General features: G+C 43.0%; 2 protein-coding genes across 3 annotated transcripts; both read right to left on the reverse strand.

Annotated features, from left to right (window-relative positions):
- Positions 1-1,693: 1,693 nt before the first annotated feature.
- Positions 1,694-15,322, reverse strand: LOC139479949 (multiple epidermal growth factor-like domains protein 11). Of its 2 annotated transcripts, XM_071262895.1 has the most exons (10): positions 15,071-15,119; positions 14,134-14,336; positions 12,440-12,577; positions 11,338-11,604; positions 9,775-9,912; positions 8,897-9,031; positions 6,572-6,709; positions 5,879-6,077; positions 5,147-5,254; positions 1,694-3,616 (listed from the first exon to the last, which is right to left on the reverse strand). In XM_071262895.1, the coding sequence occupies exons 4-10, from the start codon at positions 11,591-11,593 to the stop codon at positions 3,529-3,531; spliced, it is 1,062 nt and encodes a 353-aa protein (XP_071118996.1). In that variant the 5' UTR covers positions 11,594-11,604; positions 12,440-12,577; positions 14,134-14,336; positions 15,071-15,119; the 3' UTR covers positions 1,694-3,528. The 2 variants fall into 2 exon arrangements, with proteins under 2 accessions (XP_071118996.1, XP_071118995.1); XM_071262894.1 differs by lacking the exon at positions 14,134-14,336 and having other exon boundaries at positions 15,071-15,322.
- Positions 15,323-19,573: 4,251 nt separating this feature from the next.
- LOC139479192 (uncharacterized) lies at positions 19,574-25,951 on the reverse strand. Its single transcript, XM_071262023.1, has 3 exons — positions 25,879-25,951; positions 23,189-23,279; positions 19,574-22,312 (listed from the first exon to the last, which is right to left on the reverse strand). The coding sequence occupies exons 1-3, from the start codon at positions 25,949-25,951 to the stop codon at positions 21,148-21,150; spliced, it is 1,329 nt and encodes a 442-aa protein (XP_071118124.1). The 3' UTR covers positions 19,574-21,147.
- Between the last annotated feature and the right edge of the window lie 288 nt (positions 25,952-26,239).

Genomic DNA, 26,239 nt, shown 5'->3' on the forward strand with positions numbered 1-26,239 from the left:
TGGGGAGGGCTGGGGTAGTGGTAGTTGAGGGATAGAGGTGGGATGAGGCGGGGGTGGGGAGGGATGGGGTAGGCTTAGTGGTAGTGGAGGGATAGAGGTGGGATGAGGTGGGGTGGGGAGGGCTGGGGTAGTGGTAGTGGAGGGATGGAGGTGGGATGAGGCGGGGGTGGGGAGGGATGGGGTAGGGGTAGTGGTAGTGGAGGGATAGAGGTGGGATGAGGCGGGGGTGGGGAGGGCTGGGGTAGTGGTAGTGGAGGGATAGAGGTGGGATGAGGCGGGGGTGGGGAGGGATGGGGTAGGCTTAGTGGTAGTGGAGGGATAGAGGTGGGATGAGGTGGGGTGGGGAGGGCTGGGGTAGTGGTAGTGGAGGGATAGAGGTGGGATGAGGTGGGGTGGGGAGGGATGGGGTAGGGGTAGTGGTAGTGGAGGGATAGAGGTGGGATGAGGTGGGGTGGGGAGGGCTGGGGTAGTGGTAGTTGAGGGATAGAGGTGGGATGAGGCGGGGGTGGGGAGGGATGGGGTAGGGGTAGTGGTAGTAGAGGGATAGAGGTGGGATGAGGTGGGGGTGGTAGGGCTGGGGTAGGGGTAGTGGTAGTGGAGGGATAGAGGTGGGATGAGGTGGAGAAGGGGAGGGCTGGGGTAGGGGTAGTGGTAGTGGAGGGATAGAGGTGGGGGTGGTAGGGCTGGGGTAGGGGTAGTGGTAGTGGAGGGATAGAGGTGGGATGTGGTAGGGGTGGGGAGGGCTGGGGTAGGCTTAGTGGTTGTGGAGGGAAAGAGGTGGGGTTGGGTAGAAGGGGTAGGAGTAGGAACCGGCAAGGAAAAGTATGGCTGCAATATAAACATTCCCTCGCCCTGCATGCTTAGAGTGTGAATTGGTGCGATATGACACATGTGCTGTGCTGGATTATACATATACTTTTATCAGCAATATTTGAATGCCACATATATTCAGTGGTATGAAGTCAAGAAGCCAACTACTACGGCTCCCCAACTCTCATCATGACGTAATACATTCTTAAAGATAATAGGCACCGCAATTCGCTGTGCAGAGTTGCGTCCCTTGGGCACGCCAGCAACCTATGATTGGATGTTCGAATCCCAGTTCGCCCCAATTATGTTTCTAGGTTTGTCAGGCACTATGTCCGTACTTGTGAATGTCACCAAAGAGGTATACGTCGGAGACCTGCATTTTTCGCTCCACGTTAAGCTGACACGACATGGCATAAGCCGAATACTTTTCAAAGCGGCGATAAATCCAACTCACTCACTCACGCCATCACTTTAAAGCCCGTACATAACTTCCACACAGTATCAATCACTGGATTGCCAGGTCCATACACGTGTATTTACTGGCCACCGTTATACAAAAGAAATAATACCGAATGCAGCGTTAACAAACAAGTAGTAGTAGTAGAAGTAGTAGTAGTAGTAGTAGTAGTAGTTGTCGTAGTAGTAGTAGTATATTTAGAAATGTGTTGTTTGTGACGTCGACATAAATAAGTTTAAAAACAGCAAATGTGTAAATCATAATATGTCATGTTTTACGTTAATTAGGCACCGTATAGGCACAACTAGATCTACATTACCATACCATGTTACGGACAATGCCGGCTGCTTACATACATTAGATGTCTCTGTTGGAAGCGGGAGGAGGCTGGACGATAACAATCACAAAAACACACATCGTTTACAAAATATTTATTCAGGTCTGCGGGGTTACATCATTAAGGCACTCAACATTCAGGTACGTGTTGTTTAGGCAGTGTGTTGCGTGTGTTTTGTTTTTGGCATTCCAGTATGCGCAAAGAAACAACATAACATATTTGTAAATGCAACATGGCGGGGAAGGCAATAACATGTCAGATGATATCAGCAACAACGTCAACGATGACAACGTGAATGAGGAAGCTGCCATTCCTTACAATGATGTGCGACGAACACACACGTGACAATGCCGTTATAGAAACCGACGTTTAACAATTAAGGTATCCAAAAATGATACAATGAATATAACAATTGTTATATTTCGTCATGTACAGATTCTTTGGGTTGAGTCACGCCCGGGATTCGAAACCACACTGCCAGAGCGAGGCACCTAATCGCCAGCACACAAAGTCAGCGTCAGTGCGGGCGCGAATCCCGGACGGGTGTTTTCCCACTTTCTAAATGGCATTGTATGTTCAATGCAATGCATAATTGATCACAAATATTCAAAATCGATCCCTAAGCGTTAAAGGATCATTATTCTGCACGCTTTGGGCCAAGTTCAAATGAAGGTCAAGACGTTGTTCTTGGAACTGGGACATTGTCTCTGTGTAATGAAGAAATCATTAACTGCAAAATTCAAACACCCTACAAGTTGATGAGATAACACAGTGGGGTTATACACAACTTGAAGAGTCCTTACTAAGGCTGCCAATTTGTTCAGGCCTAGCTCTTTTATTACAATACCTCTATGCGCAATGATATGAAGGATTAAAATATTCAAAATTGTAACCATGTTGCATGTAACGTACGCGTTAATACTGTAGCAATCGTGAACTCGTAAATCAGATTCACTTGCGACTAATACAAAAAGAAACTGATTTCATCACAAACAATTTACTGTACACGTGACACCAGCTGTCCGTCAAATCAGCGTGTTCTGCAGCACTGGCGCCCTGGCTGCTGTTGCAGTTTTAGGGCAACCCTTTACGTATAGTGACCCGCGATGAAAAGTTGGTCGGAAGCGCCATAAAACAGGAAAAGAAACAAGTCACATTTCAATACAGGACAGACATCTAACTGAAAAATATGTTTTTCGGATTTGCGCCGACCGTAAAATCATGAATGAGGGGGGAGTAAAAATTGATAAGCACTATTTTTATTCCGGCGAATGCAAACATGTTAAACTGCAAGACTAGTGAAACAAACTTCACCATGGCTGCTTACATTGTAACATTCTCAGATAATGCTTCAGGAACAAGTAAATCTGTGATGTTTTTTCTAATTGTTCCCATCCACCGATCATGATCTTTCACAGAAAACACAGTAAAAAAACAAAAAAATAATAAATCTTGCCTCATTTTCAATAAGGTTGAGGATTGGGAAAGAAATGGATAGTCGGATAAAACATACAATACGCCGGTGTAAAACGTAAAATGAACATAATTGATATAAACAATATCAACCATTAAGAGTCACTATTTGGCTGAAATATTGCCATTGTAAAATATGAACTCTAGGCGTGAGGCCTAGATGCCACGTGGTGCTCACGGCATGAAGACGGCGGGTATCAAAACAAGAGGAAATAACAAACACTGTGCTCACTGACTCAGCAGCATATATACAACATCAACACAGGGAATATTCAATTTCAATTATCTACCCAAAAAGGCGCAATCTTTAGGCGTAATCACTGCGATGAAACAGGTGTTCGCGAAAAGGATGAGCATGTCCTACCCTATCGTTAGTACCCACCACTCGCACAATTCGCATAAAACCTTATGTGTTTGTTTGTTGAAGCCAGGTCTTTGTGATCTCATCTGATCAAGCGCAGCTTTCGTTGTGATTGACGTCATCTGTCAAGCGCTGTACATCCGCCTCACCCTCGGGGTCCTCTCGCTTGTCAACAGATCTGTTGTCATGGTAACATTGATATAAACTATATACACCGCCTGTGACACCAAAAACTAGTTTCAATCTGCTCTGTATTTCAACTCGTTACTTTTTCTCACTCGTGATTTCATGTCAAATGGACGACTGTGATATTTACATAGTGAGTGAGTGAGTATGGTTTTACGCCGCTTTTAGCAATATTCCAGCAATATCACGGCGGGGGACACCATAAATGGGCTTCAAACATTGTACCCATGTTGGGAATCGAATCCGGGTATTCGGCGTGACGAGCGAACGCTTCAACCACTAGGCTACCCGACCGCCCCTGATATTTACATAGAATAAAAGCGTCAAAATTCTGTCCATATCAATGAGAAATATCTGAGTCCATTGTACGTTTCCCACTCTATCACGAGCATGTGTTTATTAATCACTATCGTGCTGATACCAGGTGTTCGCGAAAAGGAGAACGTATCCTGTCCCGCTGGTGCACCCGTCACAAACACATACAAAGGCAAGTCAATTGTTCACCTGACGAGAGCACGGGTGTGTGATGCATAGATTCATGGAACAATATCAATGTTGTTATCCCGACAATATACACATAACCTGCACATCATAGATGATGTCTTTTGTTGACGTGAGAGATTTTCGAAAGTAGATTTATGCATATTTCTATCAACTGACATCGTAAAATACAACACTTTCAAATGCACTTTCATACTATTTTGTTTGTTTGTTGTTTAACGCCGTACTCGTAATATTCCAGCTTTATAACCGCAGTCTGTAAATAATCCAGTATGGACTAGACAAACCAGTGATTAACATCATGAGCAATGATCCATGGAATTGGGATGTGATGTCATGCATCAACCAAGAACTTGAGCATGACCCACGGATCCCGTAAGTCGCCTCTTGCGACAAGCATAGTCGCCTTTTACAGCAAACATGAGTTGCTGAAGGCCTATTCTAACCCGGATCTTCACGGGTCCTTTCATAATGTGACCACATTGTGTGTCATAAAGTAACTGGTGTTCGCACTGGCGGGCAAACAAACGATACAACTATTGGGTATAGATTAAAACTTACGACCTATTTTGGGTATAACCATTAATAGGCGAAAGAAGGCATTGTTACTCTTAATGGCATGTTTGTACCGTAGAGTATGAATTACCCTATCTACATCAGGCATAACATGACAAACTGTCCTTTGATGAAGATGTAGCCCCAGTGTTAATTAGGCGGTTCATTCTTCATAACTGGCCCCTTTCCAAATTTAACAGAAATGGAATTAAAGCTATAGACTTTTTTCCTGTCAAAGTATTCACTTATTCGATTAATAAATCCGTATTATACCGATACAATTGATAGAATTTGGAAAACAATATTTCAAGCAGGATGTGTCTTTAAAAGAACATCATTCCTCTTACCGACCATGTGTTAGAGAACACTTTAAACAGTTACTGCTTATTTCCTGCACCAAAATATTTAAAATAGTTTCGTTAACCAAGTAATTTTAAATAAACATGTAGACGACGAAGTTACTCACACAGACAGCAACGCAACGTCTTCCGCAGGCGTGGTCATCCCGGTACTGTCCTCCTGCACAGGTATTACCTCCCTTGTCGTGCACACTCTCTTGCGGATCCATATAACACTGGAGGATCAGGGGTAAAAGTTAAGGATTAAACTAGGTTTGAAAATACTGATAACGACCAGACATTCCATAACTATATATAATAGCTGTCGGTTTACTGTAGGAACCAAGTTGAATTTCGGGTGTTGCTTAACGCCACACTCAGCAATATTCCAGCCAGATGACGGCGGTCTGAAATTTATCGAATCCGGACCAGATTATCCAGTGATTGACATCATGAGCATCAATGCAACACCCAAATCAGCGAAACTGACCAACAGATTGCCTCTTACGATGGGCATGGGTTGAGCAAGACAAATTCTAACCTGGATCTTTACCAGGGACAAAGTTGAAGTGACGCATCTTTTAGAAATCTCTCTCTTCTCTCTCTCTCTCTCTCTCTCTCTCCTCTCTCATAATTTGTGCCGACTTTGTCATCCGTCAGCTTCTAAGTTTCTTTCATGCAATGGCGATTTTGTTGTTTTACGTACCAGAGTGAGTGTGATTTTGCGCCGCTCATTGCAATATTTCATTAATACTACGGCCTAGACATATAAAATTGGACTTCACATAGTGTACCAATGTTGGGAATCGAACCCGTGTTGTCGATGTAGCGACTATACCGCCCTATCGCCCCTCACTTACCAGAAGAATGCGATCAAGAGAGCAGCCAATACTATGACCGATACGACTATGATCGGTATCAGCAACGTTGTTGATGCGCTAGCTGCATGGGCTTCGGGCGTACTGATGCACTCGCCAGTCACGTGATGACACCAGGCGTTCACAGGGCAGTCATTACAGACATGCGCACACTCGCGTCCGTATCTTCCCGAAGGACATGCTGCAATAGTAACAGTGTGTCAAGTCCAGTTAATGAGTGTCCATACACAAGTGCCTTTGTGTGTGTGCGCGTGCGTGCGTGCGTGCGTGCGTGTGCCTGCGTGCGTGTCTCTTTGCGTGCGTGTGAGTGTCTCTGTGTCTGTGTGTGTCTGCGTGCATGTCTCTGTGTGTGTGTACGTGCGTGTCTGTGTGTGTGTCTCTCCCTGTCTCTGTGTGCGCGCGTGTGTGTGCGTGTACGTGATTCTGTGTGTGCGTGTTTCTCTGTGTCTGTGTGTGAGCGTGTCTTTGTGTGCGTGTGCGTCTGTCTGTGCGTGCGTGCGTCTGCTTGCGTGTTGATCGGGGAACGCAGTACCGGCACATTCAGGACCTCTCCAAGGTGTATTTCTCAGCACAATATGTTCGATAAGGTATTACATTTCGAAATTCCTTCGGGCAATAATAATTTTACATAGTATGTCGCGCTTCTTCATGTCAAGGGACAGGAAACCAGCTTACTCTGTACGCAGTGTTCTCCCAAGTAACCATCTCCGCAACCCCGGAAACACACGCCAGTCTTCATATGACACGGTTCTTCGTGAGAACAATTCCCACACTTCCTGCTGCAATTCCGGCCATACCAGCCGGGTGGACATTCTGAAGAAAGAAAACTCCAGGTATACAACCGAGTATGTTGAATGTCATTATTCTGAATGAATGATTTGTTTCTTTGTTTGTTTGTTGTTTAACGCCGCACTTAAATTTTCCAGCTATATGACGGCGGTCTGTGCATAATTGAGTCTGGATCAAACAATCTAGTGATTGACATCACGAGCATAGATCTACGTAATTGGGATTCGATGACATGTATCAACCAAGTCAGCCAGCCTGACCACCCGATGCTGTTAGTCGCTTTTCACGACAAGCATGGATTACTGAAGAACTATTCTACCCCGGATCTTCATGATCACGGATCGAAAGGCTTACTGAGCGATGGCTTATCTGTTACATAATGTTGGAGACAGATAAAAAACTGCGATGTGAAAACATAGACCAGCGTGACGATAGTATATACCCTGGACGCGTGCAAATCCAAGCAGGGGTATTGAAGGGAGGCACGGGTGGCCCAGTCGTCTAAGGCGCCGCAATTCGCTGTGCAGAGTTGCGTCCCTTGGGCACGCCAGAAACCTATGATTGTTGGTTAGTATCCCGGTTCGCCCCTATTATGTTTTTTAGGTTTGTCAGCACCATACCCGTGCTCGTGGGTTTCACCAAAGTGGTAAACGTCTGTGACCTGCATCACTTTCCTCCCACATTAAGCTGACACGCCGCGATATAACTGGAATATTGTTAAAAGCGGCATTAAGGCCAACTCACTCACTCACTTACTATTGAAAGGCTCAATTACATGCAAAATACGATACATATTCGATTTATTTGCAATATTTGGCAAAATGGCCACAAAAATCAAGTTACATTGTTCTGAGTAATTAGGCCGGCATGAGCTAATTTAAACATTACAATGTTGTACGGGTTCGAATCTCATTCGATGTATATGGAGATGGACTTGAGCAAGGATCTTGGAGATTGATCTTTTCAGGTAAATGGATTATGGGTTTTCAAAGTATTTCATTATAGTTACACTTTTGAAATCATTATTGTAAATTCATTTATAAAAGTTAATTCAACTGGATTTTAAAATATACATGAATATGATTATAACATCTATGTGAAATGTTGGGATGGGACACTTTGGCCAGAAGAAAGCATCACCACTTGTGTTCCCCTCAAGGTATCTCGGGCTTGAGGTATATCGGCAATCTGATATCGTTTAATAATAGTCAAACATCAAATCCTCCCACTGATTGTCCTCCCTGAGCAATAAAAGAGACCAGTAACATCGCCCTATCTGTTTCATGTTCAGATATATGTATAAAGATACTGGGTGACCAAAAATAGTCACCAGACTGTATGACAAGGGATGAATTCAAGTTTGCAAACGTCTACTTTCACTTTATGAAGATCAATATTCCAGCAGCCCCTAGTGACAATACCGTAAAGCCCTGTAACCATTGTTGGTCCATAGGCTGAGTGAGTGAGTGAGTGAGTTGGGTTAAACGCCGCTTTTAACAATATTCCAGTTATGTCACGGCGTGTCAGCTTAATGTGGGTGGAAAGCCCGAAGTGATGCAGGTCTCAGACGTTTACCACTTCGGTGAAACCCACGAGTACGGGTATGGTGCTGACAAACCTAGAAACATAATCGGGGCGAACCAGGATTCGAACCCACAATCATAGGTTTCTGGCATGTTCAAGGGACGCAACTCTGCACAGCGAATCGCGCTGCCACCCCATAGCCTGAAAAAGACAAAACGATTTCAACACCTTGCGCTTGGTAGCCTGGCGCTTTAGACCGCTTGCCCACTCCGCCCCTGGTCAAAGCCTAAGTAAAGCTTCAGTAAGGCTTTCAAAACGTTTTATTGTAGATTATGGAGGACATGTCTAAATTTGACGCACCAGTGACCAAAATTATGCCCTATGCTATTCCCGCTTTTAACTTGTATTAAATGTCCCTGTGGTTTGTATTTTTTTCAGGTGAAAAAAATGACTTACCTTTGCATGTATTTGTGACAGATGGGTTTGCTACATACCCACCAATGTCTCGTATCCCAGAACAAAAGCTACAAGCATAATCCCCAAAGCAGTAAGATATCATCATTTCTATTTTCCCGACGTTTCAGTCCGTACTTTAGTGGTAATTTTTCTAATTTCTATTCCAAAAGTATAAATTTTAGAGACTTAAACCAGAAGCGGAGACTATATTCTCTGTAGTATAGAACTCACCTTGAAGACACTTCTGTCCCTGATGGCCTTCCGTACAACCACCAGGACATTCCCCGGTCGCGTGGTCGCACGGGTCTCCATAGCAGCGCCCACACGTCTCTGAACACCCAACACCAAACTTCCCATGGGCACATTCTGCAAACACAAATATATCAATGTAGAATTATGTATATATAAGACCATGAGTCAGCTCTATTTGATGAGAGCGACGGGATAGCCTAGTGGTTAAAGCGTTCGCTCATCACGCCGAATACCCGGATTCGATTCCCCACACGGGGATACCCTTGCCGTGATATTGCTGGAATATTGCTAAAAGCGGCGTAAAACCACACTCACTCACTGCTAATTTAAACAAAACGTCAAGGCCAGAGAATAATTAGTCTCGATATCTGCCGAACAGATTCCAGTAGACATAAAAGGCAAATCAGTGGTGAAAATTATATCAATAGATCACTGAAATTCAGTGATGACACCAGGTGTTCTAAATGGCGGCACAGCCGATAGCACAGCCACACAAGCTTCTTGCATGTAAGGGGCGGTCGGGTAGCCTAGTGGTTAAAGCGTTCGCTCGTCACGCCGAAGACCCGGGTTCGATTCCCCAACATGGGTACAATGTGTGAAGCCCATTTCTGGTGTCCCCCGCCGTGATATTGCTGGAATATTGCTAAAAGTGGCGTAAAACCATACTCACTTACTCACTCACTCACTCACTCTTGCATGTAGAAGTTGCAGAGTTCATTGTACGAGTCAAACTACATCATAAGCATGTGTATTTAAAAACATGTAAAAATGCATGGTTCATCCAAGTACATGTTACCGATTCAACTTTCATGTTTCTATGCACTCAATGTTTAAGAGTTGTTCGTGGAATGACTGACCTGTTTGACAGCCAATCCCTATCCAGCCAGCGGCACATCCCGACTCACATAAGCCAGTGACTTTGTCACAACTGTTCTTGGCATCCGTGCAGTGACAGAACGATTCACACGCCCGGCCAAACAGGCCCACTGGACACTCTACAAAGAAAAACAAAATGTGTCCATTATTGCTTTTGTGGAAAACCAGTTTGTGCATAGTCTTGCATGACTGTAACGCCTAATGAAATATCGCCTTTTACCACTAGCAATAATGCTGGTATCTAGCTTAACACATCTCCCCGACGACCCGTGAAGATCCGGGTTAGAATAGGTCTTCACCAACCCATGCTTGCCGTAAAAGGCGACCATGCTTGTCGTAAGAGGCGGGATCTGGTTGTCACGCTCGCTGACTTGATACATGTTATCGTACCCCAAATACACATCTATATCACATCTATAAAATGGCATTTATTTTATGACACGGTTGTGGTAGTCATCAGGAGACGCTAAAAATGGTTTTAGTTTTAGACAGACAGGGATTCGAACAAGGGCTTTCTGCGTGACAGCAGCCCATCAATAGCTCATCACGGCCAACCAGTGGTCGTCCACATCAGTAACGACCCACAATCAGCCATGTTAAACATTGTAACCTCTTGCAACAAACATGGGCTACTGGCATATTTTGTCGGAAGACCTGTAATCGTACTGTATATCACAAGACTGACACGTCATTATATAAATGAAAATACTGTATCCCGGGCTGTTTGTGATGGATATCTGTCCTTCAAATACAGAAGTCCATCAGTAGGTCCACACCACTTTATTCAGTGATCTTAATATAACACTTCATCGTAGAACAGTAATGACCAAGTGGACACAATTTTATGGATAACAACTTCTTTAATATATTGAAAGCGACGTTTCGGTATAGATCTGTATACCGTTGTCAAGCAAGACTCGATAGAAAAAAGAAGTAGTTATCCATACAATTGTGACCACCTGGTCATCCGTCAGCTTCTAAGTAATCTTGGAGGCGATGCAGCCAGCCAACCTGACAAGCCGCTCCCAGAGGGTCAAGTCCCGATTTACAGTGAGTGAGTGGGTTGGGTTTAGCGCCTCTTTTAACAGTGTTCCTGTTATATCACGGCGTGTCAGTTTTAATGTGGGAGGAAAGTGATGCAGGTCACAATCATACAAACATAATCGGGGCGAACCGGGATTCGAACCCACAATCATAGGTTTCTGGCGTGCCCAAGGGACGTAACTCTGCACAGCGATTTGCGGGGCCTTAGACGACTGGGCCACCCGTGCCCCTCATGCAAAATGCCAAGTTTCGTTAGCCAACCGGCTATATTAATTTGCATTGAAAGCACTGTGCTCCCTGTTTAAACCCACATCCAACAAACAGTACCTATTATAACTGTTCAAAGCGGCGTTAAAGACAACTCACTCACTCGATGACGATGAGATATATAAATCACATAATGGCTGATGTTCGTCGTCTTTTGACATTAACAAAATTAAAATTATATAGGTTAATTGTACATTTTTTCAAAATCAGAAATCGCACCAGCAATGTCTTACCACACATGATGATGAGATCACAAACAGCAAAGGATCTGGCAGCGCCGTTTGCAATGTAGCACCATGGCTGTACTGCATAGTTCCCGTGGGCGGTTCTTGGGTTTCTGCAGTAGTTCTCGGGCACATCGCCTATGGGGAAATCTTCTTTAGTGTAGCCTTGTTGTGCGACATAGGCATCAGACCACGGCAAACACGTCTTTCCGCTGCTGGCAGAGTCGACATCTCCGGTGTAGTTAACGCCATAGCGGTCAGACATGCATGTAGCATCTGCGGATTCGGAGATTCAATTTAATATCTTTAGGTGGTATAGAGAAGCTGTAGAATCAACAGGGTTGACCGGCCATTAAATATCCGGTAGTTTGGGGTAGGGTAGGATTTTGGGGTAGCTAGTTCTAGGGTTATTGATATAGAACCGAATATTTGTTCATACATATTCCTCTCTGTAAGAGGTCGCCAAACATTTTTTAGCAACCCACAATTAGAATCAGAACATGCTGCATGTCAAGTGGCCTGGTTTTGTTGAATGTTTGTTAGGCCAAACATCTCTTCCAGCATTTTCTGGAACATTTTTTTTTTCAGAACATATCCCAGGAGTTATTTTAAAAGTTGGTAGTCCACCGAGACGCAAGATTCAAATTGATCGTAATGGCATTAGGATGGTGTAAGATGGGTGATTGAGTGAGTATGGTTTTACGCTGCTTTCAGCAATACTCAAGCAATATCACGGCGGGGGGCACCAGAAATGGGCTTCACACATTGTAGCCATGTGGAAATCGAATCCGGGCCTTCGGCGTGAAGAGCGAACGCTTTAACCTCAAGGCTACCCGACCTCCGCAAACAATGTAAGGTAATGATCAAAATAATGTTAAATGTCATGGCAGTTATTTTGTATTATTTCTATATTTTCTCAAATCTATTTACGAATTATCTGCGTTAAATAGTATATCAAAATTACTTATTATCCCTCATGATAATTTCCAGAAAATTAATATTTGTATTAAAATATTTATTGATTGTCTGTAAACCTCTGTCAAAAGTGCCGTGTGAATGTGATTTCGATCAATGATGTTTAAGTATCTATGTAATAATGAGTTGATATTACCTAACTGACAACCAAACCCATATCTCCCTGCACGGCAGCCAGCCTCGCAGTGGCCCGTGGCAGCGTCACAGGATCCATAGCGACATGCACAGGAAAACTGGCATCTCCAACCAAATGTACCCGGTTTGCAGTCTGAAACTGATTGCATTTCTGTAAATGTCATTTTCTGTCAACGGCATTTTTAAAGAATGTTCATTTGAATGTAAGTGTTAAATTTTAGCAAAGACATCACGAGTATGATACCTTGGTTATGGTGTAAATGCGAACAGTTCCATACATCCCGTTTGATAAACGTGTATACATTCGGCATCTAGCCCCGCGTGGATGTGTTATGCATGTCAATGTGTTCACCACATATTCATGTACATGTGTCATAAAATTCAATACATCTGACACATGTCATCACATCACCACATGCAGATATCATGCATGTCAATACATTTACCACATCCCCGCGTTTAGGTATCATGCACGTCAATACATGTATCACATCCCCACGTGTAGGTCTCATGCATGTCAATACATTTACCACATCCCCACAATTAGGTATCATGCATGTCAATACATTTATCACATCCCCACAATTAGGTATCATGCATGTCAATACATGTGTCACATCCCCACAATTAGGTATCATGCATGTCAATACATTTATCACATCCCTTGTGTAAGTCTTATGCATGTCAATACATTTATCACATCCCCACGTGTAGGTATCATGCATGTTAATACATTTACCACATCCCCATACATAGGTATCATGCATGTCAATACATTTATCACATCCCCTGTGTATGTCTCATGCATGTCAATACATGTATCACATCCCCTGTGTAAGTCTCATGCATGTCAATACATTTATCACATCCCCTGTGTAGGTCTCATGCATGTCAATACAGTTATCACATCCCCTGTGTAAGTCTCATGCATGTCAATACATTTACCACATCCCCTGTGTAAGTCTCATGCATGTCAATACATTTACTACATCCCCTGTGTAAGTCTGATGTATGTCAATACATGTATCACATCCCCTGTGTAAGTCTCATGCATGTCAATATATTTATCACATCCCCTGTGTAAGTCTCATGCATGTCAATACATGTATCATATCCCCTGTGTAAGTCTCATGTATGTCAATACATTTATCGCATCCCCTGTGTAAGTCTCATGTATGTCAATACATTTATCGCATCCCCTGTGTAAGTCTCATGTATGTCAACACATTTATCACATCCCCTGTGTAAGTCTCATGTATGTCAATACATTTATCACATCCCCTGTGTAAGACTCATGCATGTCAATACATGTATCACATCCCCTGTGTAAGTCTCATGTATGTCAATACATTTATCGCATCCCCTGTGTAAGTCTCATGTATGTCAATACATTTATCACATCCCCTGTGTAAGTCTCATGTATGTCAATACATTTACCACATCCCCTGTGTAAGTCTCATGTATGTCAACACATTTATCACATCCCCTGTGTAAGTCTCATGTATGTCAATACATTTACCACATCCACGCGAGTAAGACTCATGCATGTCAATACATTTACCACATCCCCTGTGTAAGTCTCATGCATGTCAACACATTTATCACATCCACGCGAGTAAGACTCATGCATGTCAATACATTTATCACATCCACGCGGTGCGGTGTCTGCATTCCTGTTTAATCTACGTATAATACCTGGAGAAACTACATCGATTCGTTAGCAGATGATATCTAGCAATGGCTGGAATCAATAGAAGCAGCTGCAGTTTGACTGCTGTCTGTCAACACACGAGTACATGGAGCATGTGACCCCAGTCGGAATGTGTGTCAGACATGTAGTGTGTGTCACAGAAGGGTTACCCGCCAGCCCCGGGTCGTGCATGGCGGCGTCCTCCTTACTGAAAGGAGGAAGTAACGTACACATGAACACAGGTTCAGTCAATTTGGGACCTTGTGTATGTATATACAATTACAAATTGATATTACACACACCAGCTTAATGTTTACGGCTTTCTTTAATTTCAATTTAAAGAATGTGCAGTGTAATAAAAGTGTCATGAATTCTAATGAATGACGATGCCTCTGTCTCTCTCTGTCTGTCTCTTTCTCTCTCTCTCTCTCTCTCTCTCTCTCTCTCTCTCTCTCACTCTCTTTCTCACACACACATATACATACTATCTCCCTCCTTTCAAATGTCGCTCTTTCTCCCCTCTCTCGCGCGTTCTCATGTGTGTGTGATATGTGTATCTCTCTCTCTCTCCTCCCCCTTCTCTCTCTCTCTCTCACTCACTCTCTCGCTCTCTCTCTCTCTCTGTCTCTCACTCTCTCTCTCTCACTCTCTTTCTCACACACACATATACATACTATCTCCCTCCTTTCAAATATCGCTCTTTCTCCCCTCTCTCGCGCGTTCTCGTGTGTGTGTGATATGTGTATCTCTCTCTCTCTCTCTCCTCCCCTTCTCTCTCTCTCACTCACTCTCTCGCTCTCTCTCTCGCTCACATACACACACACTAACATACACACACCACAAACACACTCACACACTCTCTCCTTCCATCCCAACATCGCTTTCTCCCCTCTCACGCGTGTTCTCGTGTGTGTGTGTGTGCATAGTGTGTGTTTCTCCTACCTTCTTTACTCTGGGTTCTCGTGTCCACGCCAGTTAACACAAGGATCACACACACCCAGCATGCAGACCAGTCCATGGTAACATGACTGGCCATTCAACACCCGGAGTAGTATCAAACACACATTTCCCAGTCGTGAGACCTGTACGATGAGTAACAAGCCATGAGCTTCATGTCCGCTGATTGTCGACTCGATGACACATGTAATGTAAGCTACCGAAGCAGAACGCCGCCACTGCGCCTGTCGTCAACAGGTGTGCACAGCCACCTTGACAAAGCAACAAGAGCCGCCTAGGATAAACGCATTCACAAAATCGCTTGAAGCCTAGATCGTTAATTTCAGAGCGTATTACTCATGACAGCATTTTCCTCGAAGTGAAGACAGGGTTGTGATATTATCAGTAACGTGTTTAATGTCTGTCTCACCAGGAGTAAGATGGTATCAGTAATGGAATTGATTGATGTCAGTCTGAACTGAGTTGAGGTTTGGCAAGTCCACCGTCCGTCAAAAGAAAACCACCCCACTACAGGCACGAACAATAATGTATTGTTCTAAGTGTTCGTGACTGTACAATATTAACGAGTCTTTCTGAAATGTTCTTTGGATTTCACTGCGGCAGGTTAATGCTGAACAAAGCCTATAAAATGGTTTCAGTGTTTTACAGCTTTTGCTTTGCCCAACTGGATGCTGAAGGTATTTGTGGGAATTGGGATACCAGCCCTAGCCTGCACATGGTATAATTACACCCAGTACAAGGTTAACTATGAATCTTCATGCGTGCGCATCGTCAGAATTTTACTTGTAACTGCATACAAAGTTTCAAGCCATTCATAACGTGTATTCAACGCACACAAATACGTCCACACATACATATATGCAAATACAACTATACTAATTCCTGAACGGTCATGAACTATCATTCGATGTGCAGAGTTATGTTACTTAGGCGTGCAAGAATCCTATGATCGTCGGTTCGAATCCCATATTCGCCCATTTATTGTTTCAAGTTGTTTCAGTACCATATCATTGCTCGTTGGTTTCACAGAAGAGATAAACGTCTAAGACCCGCATCACTTCGGGCTTTCCTCCTACATCAAGCAGACACGCCGAAATATAAGTGAAAGACGTTATACAAAGCGTTATACAGACTCACTGCCGTCTTGTCAAAGGGGCGCAACTCTACACAGTGCAGTCTCAGCTAAATCAGGAAAACAAATATGACCTGTTTTCGTATCGTGTTCAGGACCAGGAAGTATTTACACGGTTTCGGGTAAAATAATTGTGTCAAATCTGTTACTGAATGTCATCTAATTACAATGAATATCTTTGATGTGTATTTATATACCACGCGCTCAAGGGAGGATAGCCCTGCACTGATAAATGGACAGTACAAAACGACTGCCCTTTTATCCTTGGTTATTGTCTGGTAGACGAAGCCCGATGACCCAGCTGATGTACGTAGCTTATAACTGTTTACCTAGGGACCGGTCATTATGACCTTGTGCGTATTTTTCATGACCCTCCTCGAAAAGAGTGAGTGAGTTGGGTTTAACACCGCTTTTAACATCATTCCAGTTATATCACGGCGTGTCAGCTTAATGTGGGAGGAAAACCCGAAGTGATGCAGGTCTCAGACGTTTACCACTTCGGTGAACGGGTACGGTGCTGACAAACCTAGAAACATAATTGGGGCGAACCGGGATTCGAACCCACAATCATAGGTTTCTGGCATGTTCAAGGGACGCAACTCTGCACTGCGAATCGAGGCGCCTTAGACGACTGGGCCACCCGTGCCCCCCCCCCCCCCCCACAAAAAAAAAAAAAAAACCCACAAAAAACAAAAAACAACAACAAAAAAACAACTAAAAAACAAAATGCAAACTCTATATATAATTATTAATTATAGAATGTTAATTAAACATGAACCTCTAATATTTTATTACCTCCCCTAGAGACCGTCATAGCTTTTGGTGAACCTACCCTGATTCCCTGCGCGCGCGCGCGCACACACACACACACACACACACACACACACACATAATGAATGACCAGAGCCTTCGCATTCGATCCTACAAAATCCGCACTGGTGTCCGCCGAAGTCCGCACCGTGCTGAAACCTTGACAGAACGGTCGGTTGATTGGTTGGTGTGCTCACGTGTTCTGATGCAAACACGTTTGACAACCCATGCTTGCCGTTAAAGGCGACAATGCTTGTCGTAAGAGGCGACTAACGGGATCGGGCGGTCAGGCTCGCTGACTTGGTTGATGCATGTCATCCTATCCCAATTTATGAGTAGATCGATGCTCATGATGTTAACCATTGGCTTGGCTGATCCAGATTCGATTACTTACCGCCGTCATACAACTGGTATATGGCTGAATGCGGCGTTAAACAACAAACAAACAACCGCGTCCTCATGCTGGGGACATACAGCATTCAAACAGATCATCAAAGAGCCATGTGCGTGTTTTAATACAACCGCACGGATATAGTCAAGTCGTGTTCAAACACAACTGTGTTACACCGCATAAGAAATTCTCGAGGAAAGGATTCATCACAGACTGTTGATAAGATGCTCCATTTGACTGACAGTCACAGCTTTCTATTTCCCTGCGTGCGTCATGCGACACGGCGCTACGGTTAACAGGCGGTAGATTCAAGACGTTGTCAAGTCATACGGTTATTGAATTCCCCGGAAAACATCGACACCCTGCTTTTAAGTGTTTAAAAATTTAAAGATTAGTCAACATATGACCAATGGAACTTGAGGGGTAAAGTTCCGCCGTATGATTCACGTTTCACCCTCTGAAAGATGTTAATGGAATTATATCCTACGTCAAATCACGGTGGTCACATGAACGTATTCGATATCGCCCATAGCAAGGTCTAATGGTGATATGTAGACAGCAAGGTCTAATGCGATGTTTAGATAGCTAGGTCTAATGCGATGTTTAGATAACAAGGTCTAATGCGATGTTTTGATAGCTAGGTCTAATGCGACGTTTAGATAGCAAGGTCTAATGCGATGTTTAGATAACAAGGTCTAATGCGATGTTTAGATAGCAAAGTCTAATGGAGATATGTAGATAGCACAGTATAATGCGATGTTGAGATAGCAAGGTCTAATGGCGATATGTAGATAGCAAGGTCTAATGCGATGTTGAGATAGCAAGGTCTAATGCTAGAAAGGTTTAGATAGAAAGCCCAAAGAAGATATGTTGATAACAAGGTCTCATGAATTGTTTGATAGGAATTACTTAGAAGATGGCGGATGACAAAGTAGACACAAGTTATGGATATTAACTTCTTTAATACTGTAAAGGCGACGTTTCGGTATAGATCCTTATACCGTTGTCAAGCAAGACTGACTGAGGAACATTGTGCAGAATATAAATAGTAGGTGGAGGACAATTCACATCACATCATGAGTAAGAGCACATTATACCCCGACCCTCCATGTCGAATAGGAAGCATTATGAATCATGAACACGCAGTTGTCAGCCCCGGAAACCTAAACGTTTTTAACAATTAAACCAACATGATGAGCTGTTGTTGTTGTAGTTGCTTCTGGGCAAGGGATTCACTGGCCATTCTGAATGTGCATTTTCACACGTAAAAACTGACTCAGCTATAAGGTCGTTATGCCAAAGTACAAAGACATTATATATCACCCATAACATGGTTAAGTCGAAAAATGTCACTCGAATCTGCTGATTCCGGAAGTAGATTGGACCCGTGAAGATCCGGGCTAGAATAGGTCTTCAGCAACCCATGCTTGCCTCCCCGTGAAGATCCGGGGTAGAATAGGTCTTCAGCAACCCATGCTTGCTGTTAAAGGCGACTATACTTGTCGTTAGAGGCGACTAACGAGATCGGGTGGTCAGGCTCGCTGACTTGGTTGATGCATGTCATCATATCCCAATGGCGTGGATCGATGCTCATGATATCAGTCACTGGATTGTCTTGTCCACATTCGATTATTTACAGACCGCCGTCATATAGCTGGAATATTGCTGAGTGCGGCGTTAAACAACAAACCAACCAACCAACCAGGGGAAGAAGAATGACAAGATTCTAATAATTTCTCCATTACTGAATCATATGTGACAGCGTTTTTTTGGTGTTTTTTGTGTGTGTGTGTTGCTGTTGTTGTTTTGTTTGTTTTATTTTTTGTAAATTTTTAGTTTATTTTAATTTTTTTTTTAATTTTTTCTTTTTGGGGGGGAGTGATTGTTGTTTATCGCTGCACTCAGCAATGTTCCAGCTATATGACGGCGGTCTGTAAGTAATCGAGTATTAGTATGAGTGTTAATACAACACGGAATGCTCCATTCAAACTACTAATATTTACTAACTATACAATTGTACCCCATGTACTATTCATCAAAATAGATAACCGTTAAATTACTAATGGATTCATATTCGAAACTTTTCACCATAACCGGTTTCGACATAAACACACTACTAACATTACCATTAGTACATATACTTTATTCACGCGAAAATACAAACATTTCTCAGACACTGTTAGAACATGGATGAGACTAGCTGTGAGACCTCGTTTATCCGGACACTGCCATTCCAAGAGACAGTGCCCGGATTAAAAAATGTCCGGATAAACGAATCATTGGTACCGCGTAGTGTTCCTTGGCAGGACACGTACCTGTCAAGGCTGTCTGAAAGTCGGGTGTCCGGATTAACTACGTCCGGACTAATGAGGTTTCACTGTAAATCTTAGGGCATATCACGATCAAGCCATTTGTCAGTTCTAAAATGTTTGATTCAAACCATATGTATTTCAATTCGAAATACACTTGCACATATGACAATTAAAAGTCCATTTGGTTTCCTCGTGACATTAATGTGTAGGTGTTGTTTGTTTACTATGTATTTTCCTACAGCTATTTACAGTACAAAAAAATCTACTAAAATTATCCAAAACTAACTTTGTGTGCTCTAACTCAAGACCTAATATGGGTATCAGTCTAGCCGTGAGTGGCAACTTTTTTGCATTATTATCGAAATATCAGGTCGGGGAACACCAGAAATGGGCTTCCCACAATTTACCCCCGTACTTTGGGAATCGTACCCGGGTCCCCGACGTTACGAGCGATTGCTTTAACCAATCGGCTATCCCGCCACCCACCACCCAGTACATACCAAAGAGGCGTTGAGGTGTCACGTTACAACGTCTAGACCCAGGTTGGCAATGGGCTACGATATGTATCGTCAATCTCTGTACAACACGCACCAACTGTTTCCTGTTAGACATATTTAAAAAAACACTGAATGAGTTCATGCTTGGAATATATGCAATATAATAGCTAACTTAGTGTATGTTTCGGTCACGGATTCGACTGACAGGTGCCAAAACAATCAGAAAAGAAAATAAGATTTTGAAGACGTATTGATTAGTCCTACTGCGCTGTCTTGGAGTGATTTACAAAAAAACACGCCTCGAAAAATCAAACATTACATAAAATGCACTTAAAAAATACATGGACAACATTTGTTCCCACTATTCCGGGAAGAAGACAACGTCATGCCAAATAAAAAAAATGACTATGGAGGTGCACAAAGGTAGTTTCACTTTCATTTCGACCTACACAAGGAAATTGGTTAGCAAAGAAACCGTGAACCGTAAAATATAAAAAAGTGTGCATAATGTCTGCATTATGGGTTATTACAAGTCGGAATGATATAGTATACACAATGCTACCTTTACATAATGATATTTAATCAAGAAACATTCGTATGACGTCGTTCTGAGAAGTCTGGGATTTGTTAGTCAGAATCGCTTCACGTCTGGAACATCTTTTGGATGTACTTTCCCTATTATCATATCCAGTTCCTTTATTTCCAGCCACGTCTCAAAAGTGGCTTCACACTAATGAATGAGGCAAAAATTGCATTCTACGAATCCTAAATCTAAAATACACATGTATATTAATGTGTTATGAGTGATACAGTCATATACACACGAAAATAGTAAATTTTCGTAAATTATCGACAATGTTTGCTTGTCCTCTGTGGATAGAATAGGCAATCCGAAGAGCAAATAATCAACTTGGCGTATTCTAAAAGTGCGAGGCTGTCTTTGCATTGATGTAATCGTGGGACATTACACATGGAGCTGGAGGTGGCAATGACATGTGTGGATCCTTCCTGATGGGACAGGGGCGACCCAGCGCTGCAAATTCCTTGTCATGTTGCCCGGACAGTCGTAATGACTGACCCCTCATCCTCTGGCCGCTGGTTATATAACTGTCGAAGGGGCGTCGACAGTGCAAGGGGGGCAGTGTCACATACTCCCCTTCCATTGTATGTGATCTTGGTAGTTTCCGAGTTGTCATGGAAACGTAGGTAGCTCCCGTAGCGTGCATATGGCGCGGCAGTGACTGACAACGCTTCTTTGGCAAATGTGGTGCATCCTTTTCATCTTCCGTATCTTCAGGTTGTGCGTGCCACCACGCTCCTTCGAAGGACGCCATGTTTTCAAAGGATTCGCTCGCTATCGTTTGTGCAATAGCCTCCTCCATATCTGGTTCTTTCTGCGTGTCTCTTGAAACGAAAGGTCCAATTGGTATCTCTGTACACCTCAGTCTATCTGGCAGAGAATGGGTGGAATTTGAATAAATGTTTGTGAGAGGTGCACAAGATGGAACAGTTTCGGCTCTGTGGTCTCTTACGTCTGGCTTCCATTGGTGATTTAATGACAATTGACTAAATCGATGGCGGTACTGTTCTCTGCACTCGGATTCCGTGTGTGTCCTCAAGATTGGAGCACAGACGTTGACGGGAACACTGGAGTCATGTCGTGCGGTGATGTAGGTGGCCTTTGGTATTTTCTTGCAACAAGAAGCAGCTTTACCTGACGACATTGTCACGTAGCCATGGTTACCGAGTCTGCTTCTACGTTGACTCTGGTGTATCAACTGTCTGTCATAAACGGCGTTGTAGCCCGCGCTCACGACGTCAGTGCCGTCACGGGGAAGAGTGTGAGAGTTTCTGTGCCTAGGGGGGCAGGGTAGCGGTGTTGGGGTACTCGGCAGAGCTCTGTTTATGTGAGAGCTGTAATGACCACGGTTTTGAGACCCATCGCGACTGTCCACATGGAGGGGTTGCAACAAAAGGCCGCCGTTGGTGCGTGTTTGGCTTGAAACTGGCATGGGAGGAGGCAACATTGTCCTCATCTCTATGTCTTCCTTTTCCATCTTCCTCGTCTTCTTTCTTTTACACATCCTTCAAAATAATACAAGTAATAATATTAATATGAGTGAATGAGCTGAGTGAGTGAGTGAGGTTTTACGCCGCTTTTAGCAATATTCCAGCAATATCACGGCGGGGGACACTAGAAATGGGCTTCACACATTGTACCCATGTCGGGAATCGAACCCGGGTCTTCGGCGTGACGAGCGAACGCTTTAACCACAAGGCTACCTGAGGTTAACGCTGCTTTTGGTGTTATCTCAGTCATATCAGTGCGTGTCAGTTGTATGAAGCAGAAGCCCACAATGGCACAGATTGGAACAGTTTACCACGATTTCACCATCACGGGTATGGTTCTGACAGACCGAGGAACATAATCTTGGATTCGAACCCAGGATTATCGGATCCTGGTAGGGTCACCCGCCTTTGACCACATGGTCACATATATTTTCAACTACTGTTTTATTGGGTTGTTGTTTAGCCCTGCACTCAGCAATATGCAAGCTATATGAGTGAGGGGGTGAGTAGGGTTTTACGCCGCGTTTAGCAATATTCCAGCAATATCACGGCGGGGGACACCAGAAATGGGCTTCACACATTGTACCCATGTGGGGAACTGAACCCGGGCGAACGCTTTAACCACTAGGCTACCCCGCCGCCCCTCCATCTATATGAAGGCGGAATGTTTATAATCCATAATCCAGTGATTGATAGTATGAGCAACTTTGTCACCACACCTGACAACCCGATCAATTGAGTCGTCTCATTCGACAAGTATAGGTTTGCAAGGGACCTATCCAACCCATAATCTCTCAACAGCCGCGTTGATATGCAAAGGATATTCTACCGTAGAATCCTTGAGAGGCTATTCGCGTCGGTAATGATATACTTTAAGTACAAAGCACGCACCTGTCACAATACCCGCACCGTTTGAGGACGAGGAGAATAACGAAGATGGCCAGACCCCCTGCCACTACAGGCAGAGCCAGCTTGACCTCACCTGCAACATGGAATCCACGTTATAGAACTCTGAAGTATATATATAATTCACAAGGGTGTGTGAAATATGATCGTATATATTTAATGACCGGTTCCGATATATCAATATGTTCAATGCCATATATGAACATGTTAATTGCCGTATATCAACATGTTTATTCCCATATATCAATGTCTTTATTCCCATATATCAAGATTTATATTCCCAAATATCAATTTGTTTATTCTTATATATCAAGATGTTTATTCTCAAATATCAATTTGTTTATTCCTATATATCAAGAAGTTCATTCCCATATATCATAATGTATATTCTCATATATTAATTTATTTATTCCCATATATTAAGATGTATATTCTCATATATAGATTTGTTTATTCCTATATATCAATTTGTTTATTCCCATATATCAAGATGTATATTCTCAAATATTAATTTGTTTATTCCTATATATCAAGATATATATTCTGATATATCGATTTGTTTATTCCTATATATCAAGATGTATATTCTGATATATCGATTTGTTTATTCCTATATATCAAGATGTATATTCTAACATATCAATTTGTTTATTCCCATATATCAAGATGTTTATTCTCATATATCATCAACATGTTGATTCCCACATATCAACATGTTTATTCCCACACACAGATATGTTTCTGTCACATGCCGACAACACTTTCCCCCTGTCACATAACGGGGGCACGGGGGACATGTTGTCTAAGGCACCGCAATTCATTGTGCAGAGTTGCGTCCTTTGGGCACGCTGAAAACCTATGATTGTGGGTTCGAATCCCGGATCCCCGGATTATGTTTGTAGCTTTGTCAGCAACATACCTGTGCTCGTGGGTTTCACCAACGTGGTAAACCTGCATTACTTCGGGCTTTCCTCACACATTAAGATGACACGCCGTGATATAACTGGAATACTGCGGCGTTGAACCCAACTCACTCACTCACTACTTTCGCTTTCATTTTCCTTCATCATTCCGCCAGGCGTTGCGGACCTGATTCTGGCATCACTCTTAAGTCAGTCTCTTTCAAGTACGTTTTGTCACGGTATACGTAAGTGAGTGATTGGTTTAACGCCGCATTGTACAGTGTCTCATTTATATCACGGGTGTCAGCGTAATGGCGAAGGACAGTCGAAATTGACGCATTTACAAAATACACGAGAATGAATTTGGTACTGACAAATTAGGTTGTAATCAGGTTGGACCTTTGATCCTCGTACCACCAAGGGACGCAACTCTGCACCGCGCCTTATACCACTTAGTCTTCCGTGCCCAACACAACCCACATTATAAATGTCTTCACTGTAGAATAACTGGAAATTCTGCTGTAATGACAGATTAACTATAGCAATATGAAAGAATTTGTGGTTTTTTAGAAGTATATTTGAGAGAACAAAACAAAATATTTATGACACTCAAATATATGATCGTCACTATATGGAGAAATAATGCCGACGTGACGTGACGTTAGATTTTAATTCACTCACTCACTCACTCACTCAAATATATAAGCAACAAGAAGTTATCGCGAAAGTATCTAGGGAACTAGTTTTGTTTTGTTGAAACCAGCAATATCACACATATGAATGATGTCAACCAACGCATGCCATTGAAGACGAAGATGAGGCTTGCCCTGTCAATAATGAAATGCATTGGGGTGCAGGTAGCTGTGCAATAGCCGCATTGTCCACAGTGAGCAGCAATGTTCCCGGTATATGACGGTCGGGGTTCCAGGAATAGGCTTCACGTGGTGTGCCCATGTAGGGAATTAAGCCTGCCCCACTACCCTCGCATTGTTTCAAGATGAAATCAAACAAGGTTAGAAAAGCGCATCGTATTTACAAGGGGAAATGAGATCCTAAGCGTGTACACACATACATACAACTGCATACATGCATATGTTCATAATGAAATATATATCTGGGGGCTGGTCATTAATTATAAAGGGTGGGGGTGAGATTGGTCTTTTTGTCATGCCATTCCCGAGGCAAGAGTGTCCACTAGACTATACCAAAGCCTAGTTTCTGCGTGAAAAACAAGACTTCGATAATAAGGCTAGTGGACGCTCTTGCCTCGGGAAGATACCCATTCACCCCTCCGACCCCCAACCCCCCCCCGCCCACCCCTCCTCTCCATATAGTTATGATAATTTTGTTCAGGCCTAGCATAAAGAGCCAGGTATCCTACAAATAATATGCGATTAAAGTTAAATATCTTCCAAAGACAAGTATCACTATCGAAAATATGCATACATTTAAACAGATAATTGCCACAAACGAAACAGAACAAATTAAACCACTGTGCCTGTTTATTTATCAAGCGTCTGAAAGAAGAATGTATTTGTTAAACAATGTTTAAAATTATGTATTCTGCCTCTACCATATTTGTAATTTGTTATTTGTATATGGGCCTATGGCCTTCATACTGAATAAAGTATTGATTGATTGTTTGATTGATTGATTGAAAATCTATCGCGACCCCCTCTCTTTCGCTGTTGTTGGGTTTTTTCATGACAATCTCACCCCACCCCAACCCCTATGATATAAGACCTTTCCTTATCAATAATTAAGAAATCATACTTGGTATTCCTGTATCATCTGCAGGCGGTGCTGAAGCGGCCGTCGTTGTCATTGCTCCAAGTGTACATCGCATGTGATGTCATTTTACAGACGTACAGGGTTCGTGTCGAAATATTTCCGGGACTGCATAATGGAGAGAATGAAACTAGTTGGGAAATTTAGACGAAACTTCCTTGTTGGGTGTCCCGGGAGAGGGGGGCCAGTCTCTAACTATAAAGACAGATGTAAACAACCCGTAAACAATTATAGGATTTGAGGTTGTCGATGAGTCATGCGATGCAGGTACAGAGAGCATCTTCAGCGCAGCTGCACCTGTCTTTTACTTTTACTTTCGCTTTGTGATAATGAAACTTATAAAACT

The sequence above is a fragment of the Haliotis cracherodii genome, unplaced genomic scaffold, assembly GCF_022045235.1.
Source record: "Haliotis cracherodii isolate W230 unplaced genomic scaffold, xgHalCrac1.p SCAF_4, whole genome shotgun sequence".
NCBI classification, from domain to species: Eukaryota; Metazoa; Mollusca; class Gastropoda; order Lepetellida; family Haliotidae; genus Haliotis; species Haliotis cracherodii.

Bases quoted from the DNA above. Each gene is read 5' to 3' on its own strand.
- LOC139479949 (XM_071262894.1), bottom strand. From the start codon at position 15,164: ATGGCCAGTCATGTTACCATGGACTGGTCTGCATGCTGGGTGTGTGTG. The intron at 11,605-12,439 runs GTAATATCAACT...CCGAATCCGCAG, and splicing joins TGGGTTTGGTTGTCAGTTAG to ATGCTACATGCATGTCTGAC. The intron at 6,710-8,896 runs GTGAGTTCTATA...TTCTTTCTTCAG, and splicing joins GGGACAGAAGTGTCTTCAAG to AATGTCCACCCGGCTGGTAT.
- LOC139479192 (XM_071262023.1), bottom strand. From the start codon at position 25,951: ATGCGATGTACACTTGGAGCAATGACAACGACGGCCGCTTCAGCACCG. The intron at 23,280-25,878 runs GTATGATTTCTT...TCCATGTTGCAG, and splicing joins AGATGATACAGGAATACCAA to GTGAGGTCAAGCTGGCTCTG. The intron at 22,313-23,188 runs GTGCGTGCTTTG...ATTATTTTGAAG, and splicing joins CGGTGCGGGTATTGTGACAG to GATGTGTAAAAGAAAGAAGA.